Source organism: Chaetura pelagica, unplaced genomic scaffold, assembly GCF_000747805.2.
Source record: "Chaetura pelagica isolate M959 unplaced genomic scaffold, ChaPel_1.0 scaffold423, whole genome shotgun sequence".
Classification (NCBI taxonomy): domain Eukaryota; kingdom Metazoa; phylum Chordata; class Aves; order Apodiformes; family Apodidae; genus Chaetura; species Chaetura pelagica.
Window position 1 is genome coordinate 987,582 of NW_009952686.1, and position 21,804 is coordinate 1,009,385.

Genomic DNA, 21,804 nt, shown 5'->3' on the forward strand with positions numbered 1-21,804 from the left:
AGCCTGGAGAAGAGAAGGCTCCAGGGAGACCTGAGAGCAGCTTCCAGGGCCTGAAGGGGCTCCAGGAAAGCTGGGGAGGGGCTTGGGACAAGGGCAGGGAGGGATGGGAGCAGGGGGAAGGGTTTCCAGCTGGCAGAGGGAGCTGGAGCTGAGATGGGAGGGAGAAATTCTGTGCTGTGAGGGTGGGGAGAGCCTGGCCCAGGTTGCCCAGGGAAGCTGTGGCTGCCCCATCCCTGGGGGTGTTGAAGGGCAGGTTGGATGGGGCTTGGAGCAGCCTGGAATGGTGGGAGGTGTCCCTGCCCCTGCAGGGGGGGCACTGGGTGGTCAGTAAACCCTGTTCTTCTTGCCATTGTGAGTCCTAAGAACATTAGGTCTCCCCAATAGATGAAAAGGAGAATTTCTGTAATCCCAGGTGACATGCTGGGCATCAAGTACTGACTTACTCAGACTTTCATTAGGTGTAACAAATGCTACAATGAACTTGTCAGATGAGTATCTACAACTAAAAGGACAAAGGAGCCAGTAGCTATGCTTTTATACATTTCTAGTGGCTTTGTTACAGTGATTTATTGATTCATTTGTTTTGAGCCTGAGGTAGAAAAGGTTACATTTACTTTTTTTCTTTCACAAATATCAAGTATATGTCCTTGCTTACAGCTAGGGGCAGCACATTTTTCACCCTTTCTTTCACCATGGTTCTGTTCACCCACCTAACATACTGGAAATGGCTTTTATCAATGTCTTTACTTGAAGGAAAGTGCTTTCGTTGCCTCAGGTGAGCTCTCCTTCCTTTTAAACATAAGCTCCATGGAATTACTTCCAAGGACTTCCACATCTCAACACTTCTCTCTCACTGTTGAGCGAGCCTGCATTAGGACAAACTGGAACAGCGTCCCTTTATTTTTTCACCATATTTGTCCCTGTTGAAGGTGCTCTGGCAGGACCCTGCTCCTGCAGGAATTAGAGCTTAGAATGTATGTAGCTATGGCAAGGAAGGAATTCTGCTCTGGAGAAGTCCTGGTATCTTTTGCATCACACTTTTTCATTTTATATTGGTCTGTTTAAAGCTTCTCAACACCCTGTTTTCCATACCTGGGCAGAATAGGTAACATTTGAGTGACAGAAGTTTAAGGTAAATTCATAGGTTTATGAATTAAAGCAGCCAATAATTTGGGTTCCTGCTGTTGATGTGCTGGTGTTCTGTTTGGTTGCAGGATGGACGCCTGACGTTTTATCCAGGGAATCAGACTGTGGGTTTGCCTTTCATAAATTTTATGAAGAGACATGGCACTGTCTTTCTCAATGCCTATACCAATTCTCCCATTTGTTGTCCTTCTCGTGCAGGTAGGACCAAGCAAAACATCAGATAAATAATTGCATGTGTCAATCTAAATGTGTGCTAATGGTGGGAAATTTCAAAAGACTAGTTTTGTTTTTAGTAAGGCCAGGCTGGTTTGGTTTGTGCCTGAATTTAAATCTTAGATTTGATCTGTTTCTCTTTTATGTTTCTCATGCTTCTTCCATTATTTTTTTCCTTTGTTCTCCTTCCAGCTACGTGTGAGCTCCCAAATCTTCATGCAGATTCCACTGTAGCTCCAGTATCTTTTAAAAATCCTCAGAATTTGTACAGAAAGTATCAGTTTATGTGCTTTGGTGCTGAAGCTGCATTCAGAACTACTCTTTCTTCCCAATACAGAGTTAATAAATATCTGTTCTTTTCTCAGGAAAAAAAGTATTACAAAAAAAAAGCTGAATAAATTGGTGGCTGTTAGCACTGCCTTCCAATGACACTTATCCCATAACTGTTAAATACATAATGTATCCTTCAGTAGCTTTAATTGAATACTTAGGTGTTTTTCTGCACTTCCTGCAGTCATCCTGTGTTCAGTTTCACACTTGCAGAATTTACTGGGAAGTTACAAGAAAGCTATATTCTTGAATTAGAGGTTATGTCTTAAAACATTTCTAGCCCTTTCACAGGTTGCAAAGACCCTCCAGAGGTGATGTAAATGAAATTTCATCCATAGTCAAAGGGGAGATCCCCCTTTCCCTCAAGCATACATTGGAAGAAGCAACCTGTCCTGCCTGCAGCAGGCACAGCTGTCAAATTTGGTGTTACTGTTCAGTTTTCTGTTTATTGATAACCTAGTCCCCTTTTCTGTTTCTCAAGGTCACATTTTAAGTGTGTGAAATTACATTAATGTGCCCTCAAGTCTTGTTTTCTTTTACTTGGTTTTTGAGCCTTTCAGCCAGAGTTTGTTTCTGAGGACAATAACCTTGTGTGAGGTTATTTAATTTTAATAAGCGTTGTGAAAATAGCAGCTAGTGCTCCCGGTGAGGAAGAGGCTGCATGATTAATTTAGCAATTCACCAGTTTTCTGTAGCATTTCAGTGGTCCACTGACATCACTGTGATGACTGGTCAGTCATCACATGAGTAGCTCTGAACCAGTGGGACACCTCTGGAGTAGCCAGTAGCTTGGGCACCTGCAAAGAGCTGAGGGTACATCTGTTGTGGAGGTGCCAGGGGTGGTCCTGAAAGAGCTGATGGGAAGGAGGACTTTGAGGTGGGGAAAGCAGGATTGCCACAGTATGGGGTTGGGGTTGACACACTTCTTGTTTATGTGACGTTTCTACTGCTTACAGACCAGCTTAGCTTGATTTTAGGACTCCCTTTGACTCTCAGTTAGCATGGGGAAGAGGGAACAATTCTTGGCAAGCTGCAGAGAAACAGGAATTCACTCATTAAAACTTTCCCTATAGTTCATTTGCAGCTCTCCCCTTGATTTAATTTCTTCTTGGCCTCTCCTCTAATAATCTTCCTTTGTTCCTACAGTGGTGAAGTAGATTACCCAAAAAGGATAGACCTGAGAGCATATAATATACTCTAATTCCCTTCACAAATGTACTTAACTTTAAATTCAAATTAAAATCTAACAGACTTATGGGGAGATAATACTCTGGAACATCAGGATCTGAACTACCCGTGGCATTTTCTTTCTGCAATCAATGAGAATATTTCCTGGTCTACAGAAAACCTGGATTTAAAGATTGCATGGTGCCTGGAAAGGTGGGGTCCTTTCTGCAATTCTAGGGATTATTTTAGTATTGATGATAAAATTAAGATTTGCAAGATTAGTACTTGTATTCCCTCCTCTGTTGGATCACAATGTGGATTTCTTACCTCTAAAATTGATCCCCTCCCAAGTATGTTCAACTTGGATTTAGGTAGGAAGTACCACTTACCCATCAAATGTTTTGTTTGTTTGTTTTCTTTTTCCTCAGCCATGTGGAGTGGTCGTTTCACACATTTAACAGAATCATGGAATAACTTCAAAGGTCTAGATCCAGGTTATGTCACATGGATGGATCTCATGGAGAAGCATGGCTACCACACTCAGAAGTATGGGAAATTGGACTATACTACTGGACACCATTCGTTAAGGTAATCAGTTTCTCCTGCTATGGAATGGACAGGAGATAATAAATCATGTCATGGTCTGGCAAGTGGTTTAGGTCTCTGGTTGAAATGGCAGTAGCTTGAATTTAAAATAAATTGTGCTCGGAACCTATTCCTGGAGCTTTGTGCAGAAGCAAGCATATCCCATGCTGGTGCACTTTGGCTTTTACCTATAGCTGGAAGGTGAACATCAAGATTCTGGTTTTACCCAACATTATGAAGGTTACTTTTGATGATTAGTTTTGCTCCCTAAGTGAAATTCCTAAACCATTTTTCCCCTTCTTTGAGACCTCCTGGCTTGATTATACTAGCAGTGTAGGAAGAGCAGAACAAAGAATCATAAGTGATAATACCTCAATGTTAAGTCTACCATCACAAAACATGAGGTGGTTTGTTTGAAGGCCAGATGTTTTCACAGACTTGTGGTGTACTTTCTGTGATGTGAACTTTCTTTAAAAAAAAAAAAAAAAGATACTAGAATTGCAGCAATTTGTGAAACATACTTAAACATTTAGAGACTAACTGCATTATGGTCAAAAAATAATGAGCATAATGTGTCTGGACAGGTGGGACAAATCATGTCTTTCTTCTGTGAAGTTTTCATGAAGATACAGTATGTCCTAATTTAGTAGTGATGTCTATTGTTGAAATAGCAATATTCATAAAGAATAGCTTTTTCTTTTATAATAAACAGGTTAGAGTTACTTTGAATTTCCTCACTTCCCTCATTAAAATGAGCAATCAGAAGTGGAAAGGTCACATTGTAGCTAATACTATGTTACATACACACTGCTTTTTATCTACAAAATACTTTGTAAATAGGATCCACTTCTGAATCTGACCTAAGTAGTAATTTCCTTTCCAGTTTAATACTGTCAAAAAAGAGAAGAAAGCTTTTTTTCCCTTTTTACATATACCAGCTATACACTGGAAGGAAAGTATTATTCAAATGCAGATTTAGAGCAAAACCTTCATGTTTACTTACTTTACCAGACGGTGTACGTATCTGTGTAGTACTTCTCTCTTGTCTCTGTCTGCAGCTCTTTGTATAACAGTGTCTAACTATGAACTGATGGTTGTTCAGCCTCTGGTCTTTTGCTTAGAATTTTTTTTTATTCTGAAATGGCATTATTCTGAACCATTATTACCTTTTCAAAAATTATTATTATTTTTTCCAGTAAAAAACAATTATCTGTACAATGCACTAAAAAGTGATCTGCTATTATATTGTTCTGATTCTTTGTGCTTGCTTACATGAATGTTGGGAAAATTTCCTCTCTGGCAGGAAATTAAATTAACTATTAAATATTAAAAAGAATCATAGGATCACAGAATCATAGAGTGGTTTGGTTTGGAAGGAACTTTAAAGAGCATCCAGTCCTACCCCGTTGCCATTGGCAGAGACACCTCCCACCATTCCAGGCTGCTCCAAGCCCCATCCAACCTGCCCTTCAACACTGCCAGGGATGGGGCAGCCACAGCTTCCCTGGGCAACCTGGGCCAGGCTCTCACCACCTTCACAGCAAAGAATTTCCTCCTCATGTCTAATCCACATCTAATGCTTACAGATGTTTGAATTACTGTCACATAGAGGTGGTTTGTTGTGACTTCCTCAGGCACTCATGCTGTTCAAAGGAGCATAGTCTAGACATCACACTGTAAAGTGCCAATACTACCATTATTTGAGAAGGCTTTGTTCTATGTAATGAAGCAAGACAGAAATTATTCTGTGGATGCATCATTCTTAAGCATTTCTCTAATAGATTTTCAGTAAGTGAAAATTACTGTGAAAAAGGAAAATTAGCTACAGTGTTGTACAGACTCTTATGCTTTTCTTCTGACTTGTGTGCAGAGAAAATTCAGTGTTGTCTAAGTGGTATTCACTCACCCTGCACTTCACTGAGATGAAGAAATGTTAAAATGTGTTTATCTCTAACCTAAAGTCACCCCAGGTTTAAAGAAGAGCAGCTCTAAGTAATTCCAGAAGTTCCTGGCTGTTTGTATGATAGCTGGAACACAAAGGTGGCACTGAAAAAACAGTTGGTTGCATAGAAGCGGCTGCATTCCAGAAGTCTTGTTTTCATTTGCCTGAACTGAAGATTGGAGGTGAATTCTAGCTTCAGGACAAAGGCCTTCACACAGGGAGTGCAAAGCTGAACAAACAAAGATTTAGATTAGACCTTGGGAAGAAGTTCTTTACACTGAGGGTAGTGAAGCTCTGGAACAGGTTACCCAGAGAGGTGGTGGAGGCCCTGTCCATGGAGACATTCAAGGTCAGGCTTGATGGGGCTCTGAGCAACCTGATCTAGTTAGAAAGGTACCTGTGCACTGCAGGGGGACTGGGCTAGGTGGGCTTTGAAGGTCCCTTCCAATCCCACACATTCTGTGATGCTGGAGTTCTATGACTGTGTGATTTCAGAATAAAAATTGAAGCTTTACAAAATTAACAGTACAATTTAGCCCTTAGTCTCATGAGGCTGAATTCTTAGGCACTTCAAAGCTAACAGAAAAACACTGGCATCTATGGTGTTGCCATTTTTCGTTGCCTTTTGTCCTTGGCCTTTATCCTACTGTGCAAATTTTGGGTACATTATTTCTAACTTCCACTTCAGTGAGAGTTTGGGACCTGTACTTAACAGGATCAAGCCCTTATTTTCATTTGAAAAGGTGTGGGTAGGAGCTGAGAATAAACAGAAATAAACAGCATGGTTAATCAGCCTTACACAGGAAGAATTTGAATATGGCAATTTACAGCAATTATAATTTAAAAAATGAAAACTGCAAATACAATTTTTCAGTCAGAGAAAAATGTACCTTTCATTCCTAGCATGGCATCTGTGTAGACATTTTAAAACCTTAACTAGCTGATTAAATAAATAACACAGAAGAGTTAAAAGGAAGGTTCCTGTTCATTGTGGAGCTAGTTTAAAAGTCCCATTGATTTAATTTCTTGTTAAAAAGGAGACTTGAGAGGGGATATAGAACAGTTCAGTTAGCAAGGGATTCAGTGAATCATTCTTTAGGAACTTTCCTTAAGCACGTGTATTTTTTTCTTCAAACAAAACCACCACTGCTCCCCCATCCTATATTTACCTAATAAAAAAAAAATTGTTAAATTTCCTGCTGCAACATTTGTGTGACTTAAATTTATTCCGCTTTGTCCTAACCTGTTGCAAATCGTGCATTGCTAACACAAATCATCTCTGTAACCACAGAAGTTTCCTGGTCTTAAAAATTCAAATACATATTCAAATACAGTAAGTATCTATTTGAATGTGACCTACTCATAACTGTCTGTGAAAAATGTTTCATTATAGAAGTGTTTTCTTTTTTCCCTTTTTCATTTCTCTACACTCCTCTCCTCTGTTATTCTCTTTTCTTGATAGCATTTTGCCGCTTGTATTGAAAGCAATTGTACAAGATAAGTCACTTCTAACAGACTCTTGTCATGACTGATAGTGTTTTAAAATGTTTTAATAGTACAATCCAAAACCAGAATATTATTTGTGAAAGCAGCCTCTCCAGGCAAGTTATTTCCCACAGGACTTCTTCAAATCACAAAAGTCGAAGGCCCTCTTTACCTCTTTACCTCTTTACATGGGAATCTATGCCAGAATGGAGAGCAGGGTAAATAAGATAAGAGAAGCTATTTCTAAATACTGTTTTGTAGCTGTGAGAAGAACCTTTGTTACATGAGGTTATAATAAATAAAAAGAAGACTCAGAAACAAACAAACAAACAAAAAAGCTAAAGCTTCTAGTATAAAATAAATGCACGATAGCTGTTGATCAATTTAAATAGATTCTCCTTTATGTAGAAATTACAAACAGGTTGGCAGCTACACATATAGGGGAAGTTCTTCAACAATTCTTAACTCTTTTGGCTTGGGAGAAAAGGGAAGAAAACATTTTCCACTGGGTGTGTATCTTGTGTCTGTGTTTTCAGTAACCGTGTGGAAGCCTGGACCAGAGATGTTGACTTCCTGCTCCGGCAAGAAGGGAGGCCCATGGTAAATCTTACTGGTGACAGGAAGCATGTGAGAGTGATGGAAGCAGATTGGCAGAATACAGATAAAGCAGTAAATTGGATAAAGGAAGAAGCCAGTAACCTTACTCAGCCCTTTGTTCTTTATTTGGGACTAAACTTACCACACCCATACCCCTCACCCTATGCAGGAGAAAATTTTGGAGCCTCTACATTTTTAACATCTCCCTATTGGCTTGAAAAGGTATGTTAAGATGAAATTGAAATACAGATTTATTTATAACTGTACTTATTACCAACAGCATTATATTTGTCATGTGATTTTTCAGGTCAGACCGAGTTTTGATGTTAGGAGTACACGGTAAGAAAGTACTTAGATAAGACATTAGGTAAAGAATGAAATTGCTGTTCTACCTAGCTGTAGAGTTATTTTGGTAATGGACTGAAGTTCGTTGTTTGTAACATTCTATACTGTGTTGGTTGTAAATGATGCTGTAAGTAATCATTCTGTGTGAGTTTTGTAGTAAAAGATTGACTTTTCCTACAATACAAACCTAGAACACAAGGTAGTGAGACGCAGCAGGAGTGTCTCTCTCTTCTGTTAACTTCTTCCTGTGCTACTGTAGCTTTTCAATGTTTTTAGAGTGCAGAAAAGTCCCGTTATGTCCATATGTGGAAAGCTAACAGATAGCACTCCATTCCAAAGAAGTAGTAAATATTTTTTCTTCTCTCTTGTGTGGTCTCCATGTGCCATTATTATATGTTATAAAAATATAAATGGGTTACAGCAGATTTCACTGCAGAAAGGCCTAAAGTTTCGCTGCAGCTGGAGAACTAAGAATTAGGTTAGAAAGGAATTTATGCTTACTAAAAAAAAAACAGACATAGGCCCAGACATTTTTATAAATCTTTTAGCCTTTTCTTCCGGGGAACTGCAAAATCCATGTCTGGATGCAACAAAAATACTAAGACTGAAAAAAAACACAACTATATACAAATGAAGATTGAGAGATGTGAATTTCTTTGTAATAGTGAGCGGTGTGGGGTTTTCTGGGAATGGTGAGAAGTTTGTGGGAAGAGGAAGAACCTCTCACAGGGGAAAAACCTGTGTTTGCATACAGTAAGGTCGGGCTTGGATTTTAATGAAGACTTTTTAAGGTGCTAATTTCTAGGTTGGACATGTCTTGGGAAGTGCTAGTACCTTTTTTTCAAGTCACAGAGTTCCAACATCTCTGAGAAATTTTTGTCATCCTTAGTCCAGTTGGAGTACTTAAACTCCATAGTTTGCTGAGGTCCTTTCCACCACTGCAGCACTCATGTGAACCACAGATTACCATTTATTGACCATTGGCTGATTCTTCTGGAATGTATCCATGTTTTGGCCATGGAATAATGGCAGAGATCAATCCCATGAAAAAGTTTGAGTGCATAGTTGAAGAACAGAATTTAAATTTACTGATGAGCTAAACCAGAAGGGAATATCAACACAGTATGTGTGTGAAACTCTGTGTTGCTAAGCAGATGGTCCCCTGCATTTTTCACAGCCTGGCACTCTTTCAGGACATGTAGCTTCTTTCCTATGAACTATGACAGGCAGACAAAGGGATTATAACTGAATTCTTAAAACTTGGTGGTAGACCTGTAGAAAAGGGTTCAGTCTTCTGACAAACCATGGATGGAGAGGGGCACTTTTTGCTCCCATTACATCTTAAGCAACTAATAAACACCACTTGAGGCATCTAAAATGTGATTTTATGTAGCCAAGGACCTTCAGCAGCAGGAAGATGACTGAAGCAGTTGTCTACCACTTTTTATTTTCCATGTTTTCTCCTTGTTGCGTGTTTTCTCTAAGGCCTAAGAAAACTTAGGTTTTGTTAAGTCTTTTTGACTGTTACAAAGCTGGGGTTTTTCCCTGTGAGCACTTTAATTCTAGCTGTTTAAATATATCTGCTAGATAACTAAGGGGAGAATGGTGACTGTTGTGTGAGCTTGAACTTTGTGGGTATTGGAACATATGGCCATGACAGCACTGGTGGTCAAAGATACACCCTGTGCTTGAGAGACAGGCACAAACTGCACTAGTAGCTCCCCAGACAACTCTTAGAAAAAAAAACAGGGTTGATAACTTCAATTGCTGCACCAATACACAGGGATGTAATGCTTCTGGGGGCAGCTTTGGTGTGATAGCATTTGTGCTGCATGCAGCCCCTGGACGGTGTCTTGGTTACTTGATCAGGAACCAGTGCTGCCCTTGGTGGGACAGGGGGGAATGGATTAAAACTGTGAGAGGGGAAATTTAGGTGAGACATTAGGAAGAAATTCTTTGCTGTGAGGGTGGTGAGAGCCTGGCCCAGGTTGCCCAGGGAAGCTGTGGCTGCCCCATCCCTGGCAGTGTTGAAGGGCAGGTTGGATGAGACTTGGAGCAGCCTGGGCTGCTGGGAGGTGTCCCTGCCCATGCTGTGGGGGTTGGATCTAGATGATCTTTAAAGTCCCTTCCAACCCAAACCATTCCATGACTCTGTGATTCTGTAAGTGTGACTGTCCAGGCTAAATGTACTTGTCCATCCTTGGGGCTCTGAAGCTGGTACTGCAGCACACATTATCTGTGAGCATGCCAGTTTGAATATACAAATCCAGTATGATTTGTAATTGATTTGCTTCTCCTTTTTAGGTGCACACTGATTTTACACTTCTTTATAACTAAATGGATGGACATCTTTAGAAACAATTAGAAAAGTGTTAGAAAATTGGACTTTGGGGATTTTTTTTTTAAATCAGGATGTCAAGACTTGGCATCCACCAGACCCAGTAAATGTGTTGTTCTGCAGGCTCACATGATTCTGATTCCCCATGATTCTGGTACCTATGGTATATGGTCATCCTGTAGTTAATGAGATACTGTGCCAATACTTCTGTATTTGCTCTACAGTTTTAGAACATTGTTCTGCAGTATCTCTCTTAAAATAAAGGTAAAAGTTGGAAAGTACATGTTTCTGGCTCCCAGCTTTAGTTTCCAGCTGATTTTTGTATCTCTCTTAAAATGACTTGATACCTGTGGAAGCAGAGGGCAAGTATGGAGGAGGCAGCATCACTATGTAACAGACAAGCAGGTAGCATTTCTTGGATCACAAACTGAGAACTGTGAATTTATGCTTTAAAGTTTTACATTAAATCTGTTTTTTAACAATTTTGTTTAATATAGTTGCTAAACTAATATTAATTTCCTCTTATTTTTAGGTAACTTATGAAGCTATTAAAATACCCAAGTGGTCTTCTCTTTCAGAGATGCATCCAGTAGACTATTACTCATCTTACACCAAGAATTGCACAGGAGAGTTTACAGAGCAAGAAGTGAGAAATATTAGAGCATTTTATTATGCTATGTGTGCAGAGACAGATGCCATGCTGGGTAGGTGATGCTTCATTATGCAGTGAGTTTTCTTTTTCTGATTTCTTCAAAAAAATGCTATTAAGGCAGCTGTTCTGGGGGGAAAAAAAAACAATTTCAGATCTGGGAGGAAGTCACAAGAATCCTGCTTAAGCAGTCTGTCTGTTAAATAACTGGATACCTTTTAAGGCTGTTGCGAGGTGAATTCAGATAACTCTTACAAATAATCACCACCAGTCAGAGATCCTGTACAAAGACCACTAGATGAAACAAAATGTTGCTTGACCCATGTGCAATGGGACCTCAATACTCTTTGACTAAGTGTTAACTGAAATAATGGAAACAAATGTGGAGGGGACACACTGGCAAAGCAAAGCTAGATGGAAAGATAAATTTTAGGGCATAAGCAGTTTCCATGGAGATGGATTTCAAATGCATAGACTTGGTGTATGACTGAACAATAAAGTTACCCTTGAGGTCTGCCTCAGCAGCATATTATTTCAAGTTAAGAGGAAGAGGAAAAAAAAAAATTAGACATTCAGAATTCTTCTGAAAGGAAGAATAGGAAGGTCTATGTACATAAAAATTATAGTACAACTTGTTCTTCGTTTACGGTATTTATTTCTTCATTTGAAAAGTGACCATGAAAGGACAAGAATTTCCTTGAATTCTAATAGGAAATTAATTAATAACTGAGCTGATCTTTCTAGCAGTGTTAGAATGAAAAAGTAATGTAAAAGACATGGAATTACTCTTCTATGTTTTATGAAAGAAAAACAGGAGCGTGACAGTTTTAGGGAATGAAGGTATTTCAAAGTGTCTAAGTTTTAATTTGATAAAGTATTTTAAGTTTTTTAGCTAATCTTTTTAAGTAAGAATCATCTTAGTGTTTCAACATTAAAGGTGCTGATCTGGTCTTTGTTGCACAAATATTTTTGCATTCTGTGGGGGTGTGGGCACAGGAAGGAGAGACTTTGCTGATGATGTGTGAGGTGGATGCTGTCAAGAATCCTTCACCCTAAATACAGTGTCAGGGCTTCTTCTGACCTATGTTACTGCTGTTGAAGTAACTATTACTAATTATGATAGAAATTAAACAGAATTGACAGTAGAGAAAATAAGCTTGTCTTGTTGAAATGTTTCTGGTTGTTGCTCAGTGCCCTCTGCTCTTCAGGGCAGCCAGAGCCCTGCAGCTCGTTGCTGACTGTGCATTATTCTGGGCTGAACACTTTGGGCTCTGCCTCCTTGGAAGAAATATTTTTATATTTGATCCTTTTCAGTATCTTTTTCTTGTTGCAGGTGAGATTATTTCAGCTCTGAGAGATACTGGGCTTCTTAAAAAAACAATTGTGATATTCACTGCAGATCATGGAGAACTTGCTATGGAGCACAGGCAGTTCTATAAAATGAGCATGTATGAAGGAAGCTCCCATGTTCCTCTGCTAGTTATGGGGCCAGGTGTAAAAGAGCAACAGCAGGTACCAAATCTGGTATCCCTGGTGGATATATATCCTACTATGCTTGGTGAGTTAAGTCGTCTCAGGTGAGGTTTTTTCCCCTAGTTGTTGATGTTATTATTACTGTGCATTTGTATTGTAGTCAGAATTATGTCTCTACTTTGTGAGGCAGTGCAGTAGCACAACAGGAGATAATTTATTTGTGAAGCATGCACACAGGCTTAATGCAGAATTTGAAAAATGGATGTAAAAATTAAATAAAGGAGCTGATGATGTTCCTTATTACTGTTGCTGTCATCAACACAATTAAAGTGAGTGATGATCTGTAGGATGGTTATTAAAAAAACGAAATAAAAACCAAATAATCTGATGCAGTTTAGATATGAATAATCCTTGCTAGCCTTCATACCTAACAGTTTGTTGTAGAAATTAGAGTGTAAATGCATTCAGAGATCAGATTAAACCTGAATGGATGGCAGCTTCATTAGCTTATCAAAGGAATGTCCTTTATGAAGGGTCATGTGGAAGAAACAAGATAAAGACTTTCTGTAGGAAATGTATAATTATCTGGACAAGCATAATAAGATACAGTAATGGAAATCTGTTCTTAGCTTCTTTGATATGCAAATATTCATTATGGGGCAAATAATCAAATCGAAAGGATTGACATCAGACTACTTACACACAGATGGAAATTACCTTTAAGAGTGAATTTTTGAACAGTTAACCTGTGATAAGACATACAAGAGATTAATCTCACTGGAGCTAAACATAAGGTGAAGTCACCATTCTAGGCTCCCTCTGGGATCTTTTAGGCCACTGATCAGAAAAAGGTTCTTTTCAAGGCAGTCTGCAAACCTCATTCTTTAAGGAGTTGCACATACACTGCAATCACCTGAGAGAACATAAAAACTTTTCTAGATGTACAAAGTAATCTGCATTAGATATGGTTCTTATGTAAGTTGTGTTACCATATCTAAAGAATGAAAAATATATTTTTTTCTTCTTTGTGCCTTTTCCCCAGATAACATCATTGATCAGGTGGTCTAACATCCTTCCTTCTTTGTTTTTTCCTCCTTTTTTTTTTTTTTTCTTTCTTTTTTTTTTCTTCTTCCCAGGACTTTGTGTTTATAAGTCCTTTCCTTCTGTTCTGGCAGTTCTCCCTTCCTGTAATCTGAATGTCAAAAAAGGCACATGCATGAAGATGAATGTGAAAACAGGAAGAATCATCTCTGTCATCTCTTGTCTCTTCAGGCAGCATGCTGCTGCTGGCTAGTGAGGAAACAGACTTCAAGTCCTTTTCATGATAAATGTAATTGCTTTGCTTTGCATTGTCTCATGACAACAGTCTCTCTCAAGACAAAATGCTTTGCACAATGCTTCTTCCATTATTGACTTGAGATGAGGTGCACCCTATGGCAAGCATGGTACAGATCCTTTCATTCCAGCAGAATCCATCTGATATGGAAAATTCAGCCAGGAGTGAAATAGCTCTTGCATGTTTTAACATGATTTTTTAACAGTTTTCCTCCAGACAGCACTTTGTTTGCCTGGATGGAAGTACCTTTGGCTCTCTATTGGAAAAGCAGGAACTCCTGCAGGTGCCAGCCTGGGTCATTCTTTGCATGTGGATGTGCATGCAGTTATTAATGGGTTTGGAATTACATAAAAGAAAGGCCTATATCCCTTTTATTTTTTCAAATGCTGTATGTGTTACTTCAAGTTCTTAGCCCACACACTGGAAGCTGTTGGGTTTACATGGCACAGGTTGTCCTAGTGCTTAGTCAAGTGCTGGCCTTCACTAAGGCTTCACTAAGGGCAAGTCATGCCTGACCCGTCTGGTGGCCTTCTACAACAAGGCTACAGAGATGGTGGATAGTGGTAGAGCAACTGATGTCATCTCCCTGGATTTGTGTGAGGTGTTTGACACTGTCCCACATGACATCCTGATCTCCAAACTGACAAGGCATGGATTTGACAGGTGGAGCACTCAGTGGATAAGAGATTGGCTGGATGGCCCCAGCCAGAGGGTTGTGGTCACTGGTTCAGTGTCCTTGTGGAGGCAGGTGATGAGTGATGTCCCTCAGGGCTCAGTACTGGGACGAGTGCTGTTCAACATCTTTGCTGAAGGCACAGACAGTGGGACTGAGTGTATCCTCAGCAAGTTTGCTGATGACACCAAGCTGTCTGGTGTGGTTGACACCCAAGAGGGAAGGGATCCATCCAGAAGGACCTTGACAGGCCGGAGAGGTGGGCACTGCCAACCTCATGGAGTTCAACAAGGCCAAGTGCAGAGTCCTGCCCCTGGGTCAGCACAACCCCAGGCACAAACACAGGCTGGGGGAGAAGGGCTGGAGAGCAGCCCTGAGGAGAAGGAGCTGGGGAGGGAGGAGATGAGAAGCTGGACATGAGCCCCCAGTGTGTGCTGGAGCCCAGAGGGGCAGTTGTGTCCTGGGCTGCATCACAGGAAGTGTGGGCAGGAGGGCCAGGGGAGGATTCTGCCCCTCTGCTCTGCTCTGCTCTGCTGAGACCCCTGCAGGGCTGGGGCCAGGCTGGGGTCCCCAGCACAGGAGGGACATGGAGCTGTTGGAGAGAGGCCAGAGGAGGCCCCGGAGATGCTGGGAGGGCTGGAGCAGCTCTGCTCTGGAGCCAGGCTAGGAGAGTTGGGGTGTTGAGCCTGGAGAAGAGAAGGCTCCAGGGAGACCTGAGAGCAGCTTCCAGTGCCTGAAGGGGCTCCAGGAAAGCTGGGGAGGGAGTTTTCATCAGAGAAGACAGTGATAGGACAAGGGATAATGGTTTGAAACTGAGAGAGGGGAGATTTATGTGAGATATTAGGAAGAAATTCTTCACTCTCAGGGTGGTGAGGAGCTGGGATGAGTTGCCCAGGGAGGTTGTTGATGCCACATCCCTGGAGGTTTTTAAGGCCAGGTTGGACAAGGTTTGTGTAGCCTGGTCTGGTGGTTCCTGCTCATGGCAGGGGGGTTGGAACCTGATGGTCTTTAAGGTCCCTTCCAACCTTCATGATTCTATGATTCTGAGGTGGTACCAAGGAGCTTATTTAAGGTACAGTATCTTCTAGGGGCTATCTTAAAGGCTGTAGGGTCATCCAGTGTTTACCATGTGTCCACTCCATTGATCCCACTGCTGGTACCACCTTTAACTCCATCTCTGCAGAGAAGTGAATGACCCTGTTCCTGTTCCTCAATTTCTGCACTGGTTTTAGGTGATAACCCTAATGGCCACCTCTTGCAAAGTGTTTTGTTATTCTCTGGTAAGTATGCTAGATAAGACCTAAGCACTGCTATCATGAAAGAAATGAAAGGTTAGGATATGTTGGATATGGAGCTTTTAGGGTCCTTTCATGCTATGAGAATCCCTTCTGCCTGGGGTGGTCAGAGCAGAAGAGAAGGTTATAAAACCATGATTAGAAAAAATAAAGAGGCACTGGCTATCACCAGCAGTTTTAACAAACGTAGGTTAAAGATTTACTTGGACGTAGCTGATGGTGCCTCTGATCAAGATGGTGGGCAGCTGACCTTGGAAATTCCTCAAGGCTTTTTCTATTGTTTGTGGTTTTTTGTGTTCCTGCATTCTACAGTGCAAATTAATTAGGAATGCATGTTTTATTACTGAAATAGAATTTATGTTCTGACACCCGTAGCCTTATCTTAGGGCTTTTCAATCACAGCATTTTGACTTGCTGTCTCTTTCCTTAGATATAGCAAGAATTCCCATCCCCCAGAACCTCAGTGGGTACTCTCTCATGCCACTGCTGAGTGGAGAGACTGGACATGAGGTGCCAGCCAGGGAGGCTCGGCCCTCCTGGGTGCTGAGTGAGTTCCACGGGTGCAATGTGAATTCTTCCACATACATGCTTCGGACCGGCAAATGGAAATACATCGCCTACTCCGATGGCAATTCAGTCCTTCCACAGCTCTTTGGTATGTTACAGCTGCTGTGTCCTACCTCGTTCATTTATTTACAGGCTGATTCACTCCTAACGATCTTCTTTTGTTTGTTCCAGACCTTAGTGCTGATCCAGATGAGCTAACAAGCATTGCTGTAAAATTCCCAGTAGTTGTACATTCCTTGGACAAAATGCTGCGCTCTGTAGTGAACTACCCAAAGATCTCTGCTGCTGTTCAGGAGTATAACAAAAGGCAGTTTATCAGCTGGAAACAAAGCTTGGGTCAGAATTACTCAGATGTTATTGCCAACCTTAGGTGGCATCAGGACTGGTTAAAGGAACCTAAAAAGTATGAGGATGCAATTGACAAGTGGCTTGGTCAAAGTAAGTAAACAAAACCAAACTGGATTTAATATGACTGGGGATTTGAAAGCACTTCTGCATTTGTAATACTGCTGTATTTCCAGTGTTAGCATTACTGCCTTAGGTAAGCTGTTGAAAGCAAAGATGACCAAGCAATTACTGTGTTGTGTTAGGAAGCCAGAAGCATTTTATATAACTGACCAGTGCAACAAATCTAGGTTTTTATGTGTTCTAACTCTGTGATACATAAGTATGCATAGGAAGGCTAGTACATCAGTATTAATTGCATGTGTGGAGTATTTAGCTGGTTGCTAAAATGCAGAGTAATCAAGCGTTAGAGCTCAATGGGAATTCCCATTTCTAAGGGCATACTGAAGTGAGGATTATAAAGTTTAGTGTAGTGAAATGTGTTGGAGCCTGCTTTCCATCACAATGGATTTTAACTCCACAAGGAGTGCACATTCATTCACCTTAGAGAGGCTGTAACAGTTAAAATACAATCAAAAAGCTAACAACTAGTATTGGCCTGAACATAGGTGCAGTTTCCTAAGTACTTACTACATCAGAATTCCTGTTTTATACATGATTGACTCTTTTGAGATCTTTCTTGAAGCCTCTTGATTAGGATCTGGCACTTGTCGTTCCTTGACATTTAACATGTCGTAACATGCATTATGTGTGAGCAAGTGAGGAGGAATCTGGTCTCTGGTCACTGTTAGAAATTAAAAAAACAAACAACAAACAAAACAACAGACCCCTCTGACCCAACCTGTGAGTAGAGCAGTTCTCTGAAAAGTGTAGTGTAATTTGCAGAGAAAACTGCTTGAATAAATGTCCAATATGGGATTGGATTCTGCAGATAAATGTTCTAATGTGCATCAGCGAGTGGAGAGCTGCGACTTGCAGCCTATGCACAGGAGTTGCAATTGAAGCTTGCAGAAGGAGTTAGCATTAAAAAAAAACCCTATTTTACGTTTTTCCAAGGATCTGATTTAAAAAACAAAGCTGTTTTGGAAGAAGGTAAGATAGAGCTAGTAACTGTTCTGCTAAAGGAAAAATGTTGCAGTTTATATTTGCTTATTCTTCAACACAGTTGTTGCTGCTACAGTAACAATCCAGGATGGCTTTATGCTTCAGACTAAATGCTTTCTGGAATCTGTAATGAAATACTCAGCAGTAGCAGTAAGCCAGTAAAAATAAACATTAAAAATACATGTATTTTCTCATGGCTAGGCACTCCATGTGCATTTTGTAAACAACTTACCACTCAAGAATTAGGGTACGTAGTTATGGATGTTTTAGCTACTTTATATTTTTGTGTCCACAGGACATTGAGGCTAGTGTTACACTAATTGCTGCTATGGTAACATTTTTTCCCTTTGGGGTTGTTTTATGGGGTTTTTTTGTAGGCAAGGAACAAATTAATAGTTAAAAAAAAAAAACTTAAAATGCTGTGGCGTCATAATTCTTGCTAAAATGAGTTCAGATAGAAATAAAATCACTTAAAGAACACATCTTAGCAGTCTAATGTAAACCCCCTGCTTAAGTAGAGAAAATAAAAATATCCACATTAAGGCACATTCAGTGGGGAGGAGAATAAATGAACTGATCACTTCCCAGAACGCAGTACAGTTATGGTGTACTTGGATGTATTTTGATTGTGGGGTTTTTTGAGTGACTGAATGCTTGAAGAAATTACTAGGGAAAGCTGTATTCTGTCAGTTCTGTGGACACAGTGCTGTCTTTCTTTAAAGACATGAGCTTTTATAAACAACTTCTTTGCAAGTGTTAGGCTCACAAAAGTGCAGTTAGTGATACTTTGTGAAATGGAAGAAGAAGCTGGAAACAGAAACTTCTCACTGTAATCCCTTGCCACAGAGTGTCCCGGGAAACCCAGTGCACAGTGGCAGGTTTCCACATTCCTGCAGGAAACTCCAGGAATGTGCCAGCTCACAAAGCAGGGCTTGAATCTTGGGAGGCAGGGATGCTCCCTCACAAGGTGACTGCAGCATGTGAGCCAGCTGGTAGCAGGTTGGGGTTGGAAGCCTGTCAGTGTGTCTAGTCTAGCACTTCTTTTTGTATCTGGTCTTAAAATTCTTATTTAAAAAGAAAATACTGATTTATTGTTGAAAGCAGAATTTTTACTTTTTTCAAGTTATTTCTTGTTTGTCTGTGAGCCTCTGTTCTGAAGAGTTAAGAGAGATGACAAGCCCCCCGATGCTTTCCTGCCTCCCTTTGCAATAAACAATCTACCTGTGTTGGTTTGGAACTGAGGTAATTTGAATTCAAAACAGATACATTTAATAGTGTGGTCATATTCAGTTACTCTGTCTTAGCTGTGGTAATTATGCATTATGGTAATGTGAGTCAAATAAGGTTTGCAACATGCAAGGTGGGCCAGCTAACAAAGGAAAAAAATCTGGTTTTCAAGCAGTGTTAACATTGAAGAAACACTATGGAGTGAAAGGCAGAAGGGAGCAGGCTTGTCTGATCTTATTTTAAGCAAGCTGTGGAAATAAGAGTCCAGATAAAATTACTCTTAAGTTAGGTTCACAACTGGCTAAAATCAAACTCAGTAGTAGATACCAAAAATTAAACAGTGGGAAGGCCGATCAAATAAGGTCTGCATGAATTTTATGTAGCACTGTTTGGTACTTCTCTACTAAGTCACTGGAATGCAGGAACGGGCACTTTTTTGATAATAAGCATGAGAAGGTGCTGTCAGCACCTCTGAGGGTAGGTAGGGTCTTAATTAAAAAGTTAATTCAGATAATGGAAAAATTCTCTAAAATCAGTCAGGTAGGATTCATCATGAATTAGTTTAAGGTCAAAATAAAAGGGAAAGGGAAAAATATTACAAACAGCAAACTGGTTAGGCTGCAGTTCCAGCAGTTTTGCAGGGGAAAAAAGCCCCCCACACCTGGAGATTTTAGACAACCAGAAGCAATGCATGAATCAACAGCACGATGTGGTGACAAAGGAAACAAGTGACACTGAAGGGTTAAATCAATATGAAAAAGGCTCCTGTAAGAGCCCAGCAGGCTGCCACTGAGAGCAGGGAAAGAAATGTCTCTGTCTTTCAGTAAGGGCTGCTCTGATGAGCTGTTTGGAGGAAGAAAAAGGATAATAAACAATAGTTCTCCAGCCTGACTGGAGAAGCTATCTCAAGTCTGTCCCTGGAATACATTAAAAATAAGCAGAAAATACTTGTCAAGAGTGGCCAAAGTATGTGTGATCAGGGAGGCAGATCAAAAGCCCCTAGAGTGCTCTTCACAGCCTGTTTCTGCATGCTGGGTGGGGATTTAAGCCTCTCTGCTATTTATTTCTTACTGAGAAAGGTTCAGTCCCGTTTACACAGCACAGTTTCACCTTTACCCACCTTAAGCAGCAGCAGTGATGATGGGCAGACGTGAGTTACTGTGATGAGGTTCTCTCAAAGCATCACACGAGGTCGCTGTTCTCAGAGTGATGTTGGCTTCCAAGAAAAGTCACCTTAAGCCAGAATTCCTAGGAGGAAGCTGGTCACAGTTGAGGTGGTACAGCTGCCTGTCAGACAGCACCAGGTACCTTTACAGGTAACCCCAGCACAGCACCAGCACCCACCAAGAAACAGTTTTGATACCTGATACCCATAGACAAGAGTGGAGTGTAGAGAAAAGATCATTGGGTTGGTTGGTGCGAGCCAGAGAAGAGAACATGGTTACAGTGAGCCTGGAGTATTGTGTCACTGAGCCTGGGCTGATTTGTCACCCAGAAAAAAGGCAAGAAAAGGCCCTGCTGAAGAGCCAGTGAGACCCTGCAGGCATAGGAGCTTTGTCCTGACCTGACCTCCCTCATTCCTCATGTGAGCAGTGCTACTGAGAGCCTAAATGCACTCACACGCTGCAGACCCTGTGAGCTGAGAACCCCCACTTTCAGCTTGCTCTGGAAACAGACATTGCTGTCAGAATGCTCTGCAGCCACCAAAACCTGCACAGGCAGCCACGCTGCTCCCCACACCAGTACAGGAAGGGACAGTGCTCCACTAGGACATTTCTGCACCCGGACAACTCTCTGCAGATAGGCAGATGATACAGGGCTGTGCTGGTGTCCTGATGCAGAGATGTCCCAGCAGAGAGATGTCCTGGCAGAGAGCTGGTGGCAGAGAGTTGTCCCACAGATAACTGGTGATGGATAGTTGTCCTAGACCCCACAGGTAGTACCTGCATGAAAACTACAGCCGGGGTCTTTGGGGAGAAACAGCTTCACACAATCACAGCATCAACACATTCTACTTTGTGCTCAGGCACTCAGAGCCCCGGAGGGTGTTGATGGGGCTGGGAATCCACCTCAGCAGCCAGATCCAGGTACACAGGTGAACCTCCTGCTCCATCAGGTCGGTCCCTCCCAAGTCCACTAGCAGCATCTGGCACAACTCCCTGTCTCTGCTACCTGCTCTGAGGTTGGTCAGTCATTCCATTCAGGTGAGCCATCACCAACATGCTGAGGGTGTTAATACACTGTGCACACCAGCTGTGACCAGTCCTAGAGAAGTGGAGCTCATGTTACAGAAGAATGAAGGTTTGGTTTAATTTATTGTGTCAACGTGGCAGGAAATACTCAGCTTGTAAAGTGGGTATAATCACAGATCACAAAGTCACCAGGGCTGGAAAAGCCCTCTGAGACCATCAGGTCCAGCCTATGACCAACACCCCCACATCTCCAGACCAGGGCACCAAGTGCCACCTCCAGCCTGTCCTTGGACACCTCCAGGGATGGTGCCTCCACCACTTCCCTGGGCAGTCCATCCCAGTGTCTGATCGCCCTTTCCATGAGGAAGTGCTTCCTGATATCCCACCTAAACCTCCCTGGAGCAGCTTCAGGCCAGGCCCTCTCATCCTGTCACTGGTTGCCTGGGAGAAGAGCCCAGACCCCCCTGACCACAACCTCCCATCAGGTGGTTGTAGAGAGTGAGAAGGTCCCCCCTGAGCCTCCTCTTGTCCAGGCTGAACAAGCCCAGCTCCCTCAGCCTCTCCCTGTAAGACTTTCCCTCTGGTCCCTTCACCAGCCTCGTTGCTCTCCTAATGGAAATCTTACTCATAAAACTGGAGTTCTGCAAGAAGGATGCAGTCTTGGAGCAGTATTCCTTCATTGCTCTGCCTGAAAACACACCAGGCAGGTATAAAGGCATTTTAGAAGAGTTTTGCCAGAAGCAGGGCTGTGTTGTGTACAGGTGCACCCCACTGCAGGGTGCCCTGGCCAGTCTG

At 41.5% G+C, this 21,804-nt stretch overlaps 1 protein-coding gene across 1 annotated transcript; it reads left to right on the forward strand.

Moving 5' to 3' along the window:
* The first annotated feature begins 984 nt into the window (after window positions 1-984).
* ARSK (arylsulfatase family, member K) lies at window positions 985-17,893 on the forward strand. The gene is made up of 9 exons (XM_009993786.1): window positions 985-1,020; window positions 1,215-1,344; window positions 3,285-3,444; window positions 7,405-7,687; window positions 10,681-10,852; window positions 12,131-12,355; window positions 16,005-16,229; window positions 16,313-16,579; window positions 17,886-17,893. The coding sequence occupies exons 1-9, from the start codon at window positions 985-987 to the stop codon at window positions 17,891-17,893; spliced, it is 1,506 nt and encodes a 501-aa protein (XP_009992088.1).
* Window positions 17,894-21,804: the final 3,911 nt, after the last annotated feature.

Excerpts from the sequence above, each read along its gene's own strand:
- ARSK (XM_009993786.1), top strand. The coding sequence starts at position 985 with ATGGCAAGGAAGGAATTCTGCTCTGGAGAAGTCCTG. Across the intron at positions 1,021-1,214 it reads TCTGCTCTGGAGAAGTCCTG|GATGGACGCCTGACGTTTTA; the intron begins GTATCTTTTGCA and ends GTTTGGTTGCAG. Across the intron at positions 7,688-10,680 it reads CTCCCTATTGGCTTGAAAAG|GTAACTTATGAAGCTATTAA; the intron begins GTATGTTAAGAT and ends TCTTATTTTTAG.